Source organism: Zingiber officinale, chromosome 8A, assembly GCF_018446385.1.
Source record: "Zingiber officinale cultivar Zhangliang chromosome 8A, Zo_v1.1, whole genome shotgun sequence".
Taxonomy (NCBI): Eukaryota; Viridiplantae; Streptophyta; class Magnoliopsida; order Zingiberales; family Zingiberaceae; genus Zingiber; species Zingiber officinale.
The window spans coordinates 130,915,875-130,927,524 of NC_056000.1; the positions used below are offsets into that span (position 1 = coordinate 130,915,875).

The window sequence follows — 11,650 nt, forward strand, 5'->3', positions numbered from 1 at the left end:
ATACTATCATACAAGACATAAAAACCAAGAGCTGCTCATGGCAATAACTGAAGTATCAACAAGAAAGAACTAAACTGAAACATAACTGAGTTAACTAAAGCTGAACTAAACTGATTTCAAAACATAATCATATAATTGATTGTGAGTTTGGAAAGCTATTACCATAATAGATCAAAATACATAATCATACTGCTAATGGGCCCGACAACTGTACATGCTATGCGCGCATCCTTAACTAGACCCGGGGTTGCAAATCCCGAATTTAGCAAGGTTTAGGGACCGACTATGGGAGCCCAGCCCAATGGATATCTAATCCTGTACAGTGCCCCTACTGAAAGTAAAATACTGGATCATAGCTAACTAATTTATCTTGCTTTTACTAGGTTATCTGAACCTAGAGGCGACTATGGGTGCCCACCCATTGGACCGTAGTCCCATATATGCTGTAGCAAGACTAACTAAGCTATTTTAAATGCTTCTATTGCATTTACTGAGCTATTAAAAATGCTTACTGTAGCACTTTACTGAGCTAAGCATTTTATCGAACACTTAGTGTGCTCCAACTCTCCCCTCTATTAGGGAGATCACCTCTAGGCACCCGACATCGTCTAGAATCTCCAACTGAAAGGAGAAAACGTGTCTGGCCCATCTAGAGGTGCTCAACTAGATCCCTAAATCTGCGAGGAGGGTTAAATACCCACTATGCGTCGAAAATTCTACATATGGCTAAATTAAAAGCATTCTATCGTACGAAAAGCTACTTATACTACAGGTGAGTGGTTTCTTACCTCCTATTCGAAGTTTCTTACGATTCTAATCTCCAGATTTCCGGAGGAGATGATCCTTTCGACGATCTTCTCGCGTCTTCGCGTTCCTCTCGTGGAGGGGAGCGTCCTCATGTCGAAGTCGTCGCCGGAAAGTGCCCTTGGGCGGAGCCCTAGCCTTCCTTGTGGTTGGCGCCGAAAGGAGGAGAGGAGAAGTGGGCGGCGGAATTAGGTTGGGGTGGAGAAAAGCTACGATCCAAGAAAATAACTCTTCACTTAATTATTTCCTATTTATATTAAGTGATAATTCCGGCCCAACTCCAACTTAAATAAAATTGTTTCCCTTTCCTTTCAGCACGGTCCTGCTGGGTTCACTTGGTTACCATGGTTCACCATAAGGCATAGGACACATAGGTTTCGGGTTCAATTCCTGCTTAGGCTATTTTTGTTTTCTATTTATTTTTGCTACTTCCGCTATTCCAAAAATTCCATAAAAATATTCTAAAATTCCATAAAAATCATAGAATATTCCTAAAATAATTTTGAGAATTTTCGGGCGTTACAGTTTGACTTTGGTCAAGTTCTTTAGGATTAGAGGTTTCATCAAATTTTACATTTGTGGTTTTCTCAATTCTTAGGGTACTTTTGTTGTAAACTCAGTAGACTCTACTATTTAGTGAGTATCCTATAAAGATTCCATTTTTAATTTTTGATTTAAATTTTCCTAATAAGTATTTTGTGAATTGTTGTTCTGTTTTGGGCATAGCAAGTTGTACTCACAACTTCAGTCCAAAGGTATTTGGGTAGTTAATATTTATTGAGCATTGTTCTAGTGACTTCTTGTAGGGTCTTGTTTTTTTTTCAACTACTCCATTTTATTGAGGTGTTTTAGGACATGAAAATTCTCGGTGATAGTCATTTTCTAAACAAAATTTTGTAAACTTATGGTTTTTAAATTCTCCACCATTATTGCTCCTAATTCTTTTAATTTTTAATTATTTTTTATTTTCAGTTTGTTTACAAAAATTACTAAATATATTAAATGTTTCATCTTTATTTCTTAAAAATTTGCCCAGGTAAATTTTTAATAATCATCAATTATTACTAAGCACTATAAACTGTCATTAATTGACTTAATTCCATGTGAGTCAAATAAATCTATTTAATAATCATCAATTATTATTAAGCAATATAAACTGTCATTAATTGACTTAACTCCATGTGAGTCAAATAAATCTAGATGTAGTAATTCTAGCATAAAATTTGTTTGAATTTGATTAGTCAGTTTGTAAGTTGATTTGGTTTGTTTTCCTTGTTAACAAGCATTACAAATAGTTAATTCAAGGTTAGGTAATTTTGATAAACCTCTAACTAAGTTATTTAATCTTGTAATATTCCTAAAGTGAACATGGGACAATATTTTATGTCACAGCCAGATTTTCTCTTTTGTGTCAACTGATATTTAAATGAGGAGTTGGCTAAATTAATTATGTAAATATTATTAACCTAAATCATTTTAATTTTATGTTAGGATCACACAATTGACTAATACTAAACAAATTAAATTTAAAATTTTCAATAAATAATAATTTGTGAATAAAGAAATCAAACTCAAGTTTAATGTTACTTATTCTAATTACCTTAAATTTGTCATTATTTTCAAAGACGACTGTTTCTCAACTTTTATATTTTAGTTCGATGAATTTGATAAAATCCTTAATCATGTGTCTGGAACAACTACCATCTAAGTTTCTCTTAGATATCTAAAAAAAAAAAAAGTAGGAGTCATGATTAGGCTCTAAGTTTAAGTTACATGTAATTAGGTTTTAAACAAAGTTTAATTAATTAACTCAGCACAATTACACCCCCTACCCATCAAGCATCAAAGAAGTTCTCACAAATTTGTAAAAATTAACCAACTATTGCTCCCACAAAAGCCTTTCATATAAGCAATTCTATCACGGCAAACACTTATTCAGATTAATATTCATTACAAAGAGAGCTTTTAAGCGTCTGTGCTTCCTCCGTGGCGCATCTTCAACATCCTCGGCCTTAATTAAACTACATGAGGCAAGGAAAGCTAGATTACAAGTCGATAAAGTATTTTTCATTTTATAACTGGACAGCCTACAAACTAAAGAAGACAGACTTAAAAATCGAGCAGATAATAATTATAAGATTTTTTACCGGTGCTTGTGTGCTCAGAAAGGCGCTCAACTCCCTTTTTGCAAATGATGGCAACGCAAATGCAGCCTTGTGTATCTGCACATTCACGAAGAGCAAAAATTAACTGATTTCATAATTATTAAAAAAAAAAGAAAAAAAACATTAGCAAACAAGGAACACAAAGCTCATCTATAAATTATGCAAAGATAACCCTGTTTGTAAATTACAGACTTGGAATAATTTTTCAAACTGAATAAAAATAGGTTGTTAATCCAAAGCCACGGGATGTATCGAACGTTCATGAATAAGATTGATGTGTGACTTGATAAGAGCTTATTTATATTTGTTCATTACATATAGGATCAATTAAATAAACAAATTTGAACAACTCGTTAAACTAAATAAATAGATTTGAACACATATATGTCCAACTCGTTAAAGTTCATGTGGCAAAAGGCGATTCGTTCGCCAACACGGAGGAGGTAAATCACGGTTGGCTACTAGTCATTAGTGCAAATGGCCAAGACATGGGGGAGGTTATGCTCGGTCACGCCAACTCGTTAAAGTTCATGAACATTGTTAATGAATAACGTTCGTAAACAATGTTCATAAATCATGTTCATTAATAAAACTCTTATTAATATACTAAATAAACAAAATAAACTTTTAAAATAAATATCCAAGTTTGAATTATTATGTTCAATAATCAATCAATCAAACAAAAGTTTTAACCAATCAAATAAGCTTAAATTAAAAGTTCAATAACATCTAAACGAACCAAGGTCAAGCTCACAAAAAATAAATCAAATCAAGCTTGAACAATCATTTCAATGGCTTGGTTTATTTTAGGCTAAGCTTGGCTTGGCTCAATTATCTTATCAAACAAATTTGAACCCGAAAGCTTGGCTAAGCTTTTGTTTGTTTACGGCCTATGATGCCATTCTTAGAACAAATATCACAACTTAGATAAGAGTCAATTATATACCAAAAACAAAAAAAAAAACAGAATAAACAATAATGGTACCTCTGTGTTGTAGAATTTAAGTTCCCTCTTGCATCCAAGAGATTCCTGTTTTTCAATTGGGTTGATAGGGTTCAAGAAATTCACAGGTGAGCCATTTGTTGAACACAACAAAAATCCAATTACGCCACTGCATTTTGATTTTGATCATTGTAAGGATCCTCGGACAAAAAGTTCAAGCATCTAAAATAACGTAAAATATTCATTCATAAAAAACAAATACTCATTAACATTTATGGATCTTTTATACTTGAAAATCTCAACTCTTCGCATTTTGTTGATTGACAATATTCAAAAAACTAACAAACTAACTCTATATAGCTAGATAAAATGTTTCTTAAAAGTTAAAATAGGATGGAATGGAAAATGTTTATTTACGGATTAAATAATGTTACCTAGGGTATGTTGGAACACTTGCCCAAGCATAATGGACAGAATTGAAAGTTTCACGGCAAATTGAGAGCATTTCCTGAATGAGATGAGTGTGCAGCCACATACTTTCTGCTTGGTTACAAAGAACACCGCCAGGCTTCAAGGCTCTTGCAATAGTCTCAAAGAATGGTTTTTCAACTAGTTCTCGAGCAGGTCCTGTAAACCCCAAATATTTAGGTCTAGGCAATAGGTAGAATAAAGATTAGAAGCAATCTATCTAATAGTCTTATTTGATAAACAACAAATACTTCCAGTATTGGAAGCAGTACTAATGCATTCACTAGGGAAAATTTATAGTAAAGTCATGAAAGAGCGCACAGCTCAGTATCATATGGGCACCATGCAACTACAAGTTTCATCGAATCATCACCAGGATCAATTTGCAGAGAAATATAAAGGATGCCACTAGTGAGTTCTATTTTACTAAGAGTTTAACATGGCAAAACAACATGCATAAAAAATCAAAGTTATTACACCAATTGTCTTGGTAAAGTGAGCTTTTAACTTATATATAAATTACAATGTCTTCAGCAACTTTACATTATTAAAACAAAATGTCCAATTTTAGGTGGGAAAAACTGGTAAATTAATCAGATAAAACTAAACATCCTACAGTGTGTCACAAGTGATTGCTTGTAAGAACAGGCTTCTGTGGACTGTCTTCGAGACATGCTTTTGATATAGCAAGAATGACAAAGGTTCGATGCACAACACATTACTAAACCAAATCATATCTAAGTCGATTGCAACTAATCTAACAGGTCATTAATTTGATATTCCAGGAAGCAACCCAATTTTTAAGAAACCAAAAGATGCAATTATCCTTTAGCTAAAGATCGCCTTCAGAAACTCAAAAGTAACTAAGATTTTCAAGAAGACAACTTGCTGAACAATAAAATGGACAAAAATTTACGGACCACTGTGTGCATGTTAATGTTTTGACATCTAAATATCCCCATCCAGCTATAGTGATTCAGATTTGTTAGGAAAGAGAAAAAAACAATCTCTAAATGATGCATTCTGATGAGAACAAAACATGCTATGATACATCGCCACAAAATGTTGTTTTCTCTACCACTATACTTCTTGACAATTTATCAAACAGTTTAAATTAGCCAATGCTAAGTAAATGAAGAAATTTCAGGTCTCAAGAATAGTGGACTTCCTCTTTGTATAATTTTTAGCAAAAATATACTTTCAGCCAAAGATATTGTTAATATGATAAAATGATTTAGTTTTAACGATTGTTTGTGCCCTAACAAACTTGATCAAAGACCAAAAAAAAATACCTTGTCGCATAAGGGAACTCAAAATGCAGCCCCATGCATAATTCACAAGAATACCAAGCCATGAATCCCAACTATTGGGGCCATCTACATACATCCCTTCACTGAACTTTGACAAGAAACAGGGACATTACATACCTATTGGATCAGAAGAATCAACAATGATAGCATCATACATCCCTTCAGGAGCATCTCGCAAAAATTTAACAGCTGCATGCAAAAAGTAATAATTTTCTATTAAAAAAATAATAATAATACCTGGAAAATAATGCCTACAGAACACAATTCCCATAGAATTGAATCTTAAATGCAGTAGTAGAACATAAAAAAGGAGAAACTAATTCTTTTAGTAAATGGATGGCCACTTAAAACATCAGAAATAGCTGACTCTTTTACTTACCATCATCAACATGCAATCGAACTCGAGGATCCTCAAAGCCCACAGATAGATCAGGAAAAAACTGTTTGCAAACCTGAAGTGATAAAAGACATCAATCAAGGAACAGAATAAAGCCATGTCATTGCCCTCGTAGTATAATTTACATACATCTATCACCAACTTGTCAATCTCACATATATCAATGTGCTCAACGGAACTGTGTCGAGCAATTTCCCGCAAAACACCACCATCACCACCTCCGATGACCAAGACCTAAATAACAAACATATTAGCTTAGGCCTCATACATTAATAAATTAGCATCCCCAAAAGGGCTAAGGCTCTGGTATAAATTACATGATAGTGCATGATAGAAATTTTTTTATGTAGATTACATGCAAAAACCTGCTTGACAGAATTTTCAAATGTAATTATGTGAGCATAAAAGAGTTCCAATAAAGATTCTCAGTGGGAGAAATAGATATCAAAAGTAAAAGTGAAGAATTTTGGTAAATCCATCAATTGAAATCTTAGGCATATATTTTACAGGTTAAACTAAACATTGTGAAAGCAGAAAAAAGTTCATCCTTTATATATCCGACAGGTCTTTTGTTTGCAGGAACTTGACCACTAAGTTTAGCACATCATGACTTAGTTGGTGAATTTCATGAGCATATAACTAGCACATGACTTTCATTTCTGAGAAAATATGGGGACCGCAGGACCAACAAGGCTATGTCTAAGTAATAAAGCACTTGAAAACAAATCCAGTGCACTAAAAGAATTACAGTTTTAGGTGAAGGAATTGAACAGAGAGGAAGGTGGGCAATCATCTCTTGGTAGGCGCATTCATCCCTATCAGTTAATTGGACTATGCCATCAAGGACGAGCACTCTTCCGTATAGTGAAGACTGAAAAATAGGCAACAAGTCATTAGCTAAGAAACACAATACGAAAATAATTTCAGCGAAAAAAGGATAGTATTTATATTTGCAGCAAAAGATAACCAGAACCTCAAAAACAAGAATCTCCTGGAATTCTGATTTTCCCTGATAAAGAATCTTTTCCACCTTCAATGAATGAGCCTCTCCTGCATACAAAATTTAGAATAATGCATTAGCCAACTACTTTCATTAGGTGCGTCTATATGTCTCCATCAGATTTAAATAACTGTCCAAAACAAAGTTTAAGAAAAACGGAAAAGACCGAAGGGCTCGGACACCTGGATTATCGAAAAAAAAAAAAGTAATCTTTAGGTGAATAACTTCGTACTCTATGCAGAAAAAGCATGAGAAGTTATAACTTTGTAAATCACACTAACTTCAGATAATGCGATCGTCCATAAAGAGATCATCTAAAGCATGAGAACATACGCCATACACCCCAAAAAAAAAAAACACTGGTTGACTACAGGAAAAAAAAGGTAAAAAAAATTGAAGCCCAGCAACTCAAGATGCAAATGATGATGAAGCAGATGACGTTCCTCAACTATCATACAAAGTCAACCCGAAGGCAAACAGCATGTCGGTTTGCATTGATGAAAATAACATAAACATATCCACACTACGACACGTTTGATTCAGAGCTAAGGCAATTCAATTACCAGGCCACATTGGATTGTTGAAGTACATAAACTTGCTACCTTTATCTGCAGAAGACACCAAAGAAGCGGTTAGCAAAACAAATCCATACAGCCAGAGCTTGTAAAAAAAAACACAAGGAAAAAAGCAAACACGAAGGGGCACATGAAGAAGCACCCGCTAAAAAGAGGGATTTGCCTAACGATAATAACACACGCATAAGCACATTCACAAATAAAGTAGCAACCAAACCATATCTAAAATAGTGTCGAGAGAGAAGTCAGCAGATACCGACCAGAGGTCTGTGGGTTGGAGAACCACCCCGACACGACGGTGTCATGGCACTTCGCCTCGGACTCGGGAGCTGAAGCCCTGGCCTTCCTGCAGCAAGGAGGGAGATCCTCCTTCGCCGTCCTGCCAGCGTCCAAGCCATTTTCTGCGCCACCTCCCTCCATGGACTCTGTTCCTCCTCGAGGTTTCCAGCGTCTAATCTAACCAAAAAGAATCAAAATATAAGTATAAAACAAACGAATTCAAAGCCATCAAAAACAACAAGCTCCTCCCAAATCTGAAACCGTCGGTTAGGTAGGCACCTCGCTAGGGTTTCCGATGAGCTAGGCGACTGAGGGAGAAGAGATTTAAAGACAGCGCTCTCCTTCCCTCGGGTTCTGGAACACGCTTCTTCGAGACGACGACACGAAACGATTCGCCAACGAGCCGCTATATATGAATCGCAGCGCTATCTCGTATCGGATTCGTTTCTTTTGTAGAGCCCTGATTTTTAATATTTTAAATTTTTTATATTCTTTTTTTTATAAAAAGATCACATTTATATTTTAGATTATTTTACTTTTATGTATTATAATTTTTTAATTATATATCTTATTTTTTTTTTTAAAAAAAAGGCAACTCCTCGTTTTCTGATTTGATCTCTCAAAAGCATCACTTTTTCTTTCCTTATTAAATGATTTTTTTTCCTTTTTTTATTGCACAAATTGAAAAATGATCAGATTTGGAAGATTCTCTTCGTCACTTTTGATTTGCATTTTTCATATTATTTTTTATTTTTATTTTATGAAAAAATGAAAAACACTTATCGTTTGTATTTTCTAAAATGTACGTTCATTTTCAAAAAACAAGAGAAAATATTTTCTAAGAAAATGAAAAATACAAAAAAAATCATTTTCTAAAAAATAAGAAAATGAAAATTTTTGGAAAATAAAAATACAAATAAACCAAACCCACTGATTTTAAACTTATCCGTTTATGAATTATACTATTTAATTTGATATGATTCGTAATAAAATTTGATATATAATTTCTTAAATATTTTAATTTGGATCGATTGTTTGTCTAGAGGAAAATTTAATATTTATTTATGATTTTATTATATTTGTGCATGTAATAAAATTATATGGTTGGCTAGAGACATAATTTTACGGTTGACTGAATGAAAATTTCATGTAGTCCTATAAAACAAACAGTGTTAGTGTGGGGTTGAGAAGGAGCTTCAAGTTAGCCCTCAATACAGTGGAGAATAATAAAAAAGTTGTAGCAATGAGCGTGTTGAATAGCAAAGTAATGCATACCTTCGCGCTATGAATGGAAATTCCCTTTTATAATATCACTATAATGTTTGTGTCCGCATCTCAAATTATGTGTATATTTTCCAAAGCACCCTAAGAAAAGAGTAGTCAAAAAAATGTCTCTGACATCTTTTCTTAAGTGAACACACAAATCTTTGATATGACATGCTAGAAGATTCTAAAATACAATGTATCTATTGAACATCCCCTGTTGTCAGTGGCATAAATCTCCAAAAGAGTATGGGGAGATATGTAGGTGGGTCATCTTATAGGTCGACCAAGAGTCGTTCGACGAGGACATCCAGCTCAATCGCATAGAACAGAGTTGCTTTCCTTCACTTGACCTTTCTGTTGTCAGAGGACTGTCTTTCACCTGACCGACCATAATGTCCGATCGACCGGGATGGTGGTCAGAGGGACTCATTGTTGTCTCTTAACCCCAACTGCATGTTTTTTCACATACGGCCATCCGGACGACCTCATTCATCCCGACGACCTTGCCTGTTCAGTCAACTACGCCCGATCGGTGGACCTAGGCTTCTAACTATCTTGACTTTGACCTGCATATTAATCGTTCTTCATTACTTTGACCTATCTTTAGTGGATCCCTCTTCATCATTGTATCAATCATCAAATTGAAAACTAAATGACATAAATCAAATTATATTTCCTTAAACTTTAAATATTTTAATTTCCATAAAATATTATGGATCTATAATTTTTTATTATTTGAATATAAATATATTGTCTAGAAAATAAGATGCTGAATATACAAAATGTATAAAAATAAAAGAATTTATTCACTATAAAAAAAAAATCACACTTTGATAGATTTGTCATTAATAGTAAAAAAATCAAAACTTATAAAAATTCAATTAAATTTGTGTTGGAAGATAATAAATTTTGAATATAAAATTTTAATTAGTAATTTTAGAAAAATAAATTTTATATTAATTTATTTTAAAAAAATTAATATTAATTTAAAAATATAAAATAACATTTGTTCTGTTTAGGTTGAGCATAAAATGAAGTTATAATATTATATCGGTGTCGCGATATCAGATTCGGATATGGGCCTACTCCTCTTGTGACCGCACATTTCCAATCTATTCACTGCTTTTTTCAATTATGCTACGAATCACTGGATTTTGATGTGCTATCGAATGCACGACTCCAAAGTGTGACTCTAAAGTGGTCCATTATTTACCTTTTTTGCTACCAAGTGGTTAATTATTTCCCTGAGATAATACCATAGACCGTCTTAATTTTTTACGATAGTTTTTAGTTTTGATAAATTAATAAATAATTTTTTTAAAATAGACGATGATTGACCTAAAAATATTATAATAAAAATGATAATTAATCAAATCGAATAACATCAAATATGAGATGATTAATTCGATCTTATAAAAATTTTTTATCGACCATCAGGATAAATTAAAAAGTACTCACTATAATCTCGGGAGCTTATTTAAAAATATTAAATTGATGTCCTGTTAATTAATAACAAAATTTATATGAGACTAAATTGAACGCTACTAATTTAATTGATGGAATATTTAATATCAATTAAAAATAATAATAATAAATAAAATAATATATCATAGTAAAAAATAATTACATCTTCAACTTATAACCTACCCCTAAATTAACTAGGCATCGACGAGAATTTTTCTTTATAAGACATCTTATTATCTTATTGAAGAAAGTCCGTCGTGACAATGAAAGTCCATTATTCGATGGAACATGGAACGTGGGTTGAATCAAAGCGTCGTGATGATGAAGCTTTTACGATGTCACCATCCATTGATGGGCTCGACCAGTAAGTAGGTAGATGCGAGAGAAATGAGAATTCGTGGCTGCGGGAGGAGCCACGCGTCGCGTGGGCGCCAACGTAAAAATGGTAAGTTATTGTACGTAAAAATAGATAAGTCTTAGGTTTCACGGTTTATGATTCTAAAATTCATTCATAAATTAGTTTTTAAATCGGATGGAATGAAATTTATTTTTTCCTTCATCCTTAACTCAGAATGTCGCTCAACACCAGTGATGGCAATGGGATAAAGATGTGGATGGATTTGTCCTCTCTTATCTTTACACCGAAATATATCTTCACGCCTGAATCCATCCTAATCTCCATTTATAAAGAGATAGACAACACTTTTTATAAAGAGTAATGATGCATGCAGCGACTTCTCTCAGCGAATTCGCAGCGCGACTTAGGTGGCAGCTGATGTAGCCAAGTCCAACTCAGAGTAAAAATCATAGACTTGGCTCTACTCCTCCTCCTCCGTTTTTTCACGACCTCTCCTCCGTGCCCTAACGAGTCCTCCTCCTCCTCCTCCTCTGTTTTTTCTCCTCCATCAGTGAAAAAGCTCTAACTCTACTCTTCCTCCTCCTCCGTTTTTTCTCCATCAGCGATCGTGCCCTAACTCTA

The 11,650-nt window shown here is 33.8% G+C and overlaps 1 protein-coding gene across 6 annotated transcripts; it reads right to left on the reverse strand.

Moving 5' to 3' along the window:
* Positions 1 to 2,583: 2,583 nt before the first annotated feature.
* Positions 2,584 to 8,372, reverse strand: LOC122010257 (spermine synthase-like). 6 transcript variants are annotated; one of them, XM_042566738.1, is made up of 12 exons: positions 8,221 to 8,372; positions 7,923 to 8,113; positions 7,651 to 7,695; positions 7,061 to 7,137; positions 6,836 to 6,958; positions 6,217 to 6,321; positions 6,070 to 6,142; positions 5,808 to 5,879; positions 4,347 to 4,539; positions 3,955 to 4,081; positions 2,952 to 3,026; positions 2,584 to 2,825 (listed from the first exon to the last, which is right to left on the reverse strand). In XM_042566738.1, the coding sequence occupies exons 2-12, from the start codon at positions 8,080 to 8,082 to the stop codon at positions 2,817 to 2,819; spliced, it is 1,059 nt and encodes a 352-aa protein (XP_042422672.1). In that variant the 5' UTR covers positions 8,083 to 8,113; positions 8,221 to 8,372; the 3' UTR covers positions 2,584 to 2,816. The 6 variants fall into 6 exon arrangements, with proteins under 6 accessions (XP_042422672.1, XP_042422671.1, XP_042422668.1 ...); XM_042566737.1 differs by having other exon boundaries at positions 7,923 to 8,118; XM_042566734.1 differs by having other exon boundaries at positions 6,836 to 7,137.
* Between the last annotated feature and the right edge of the window lie 3,278 nt (positions 8,373 to 11,650).

Bases quoted from the DNA above. Each gene is read 5' to 3' on its own strand.
- LOC122010257 (XM_042566734.1), bottom strand. From the start codon at position 8,082: ATGGAGGGAGGTGGCGCAGAAAATGGCTTGGACGCTGGCAGGACGGCG. The intron at 4,540-5,807 runs GTATGTAATGTC...TGGGGTTTACAG, and splicing joins TGATTCTTCTGATCCAATAG to GACCTGCTCGAGAACTAGTT. The intron at 3,027-3,954 runs GTACCATTATTG...GTGAATGTGCAG, and splicing joins TTAAATTCTACAACACAGAG to ATACACAAGGCTGCATTTGC.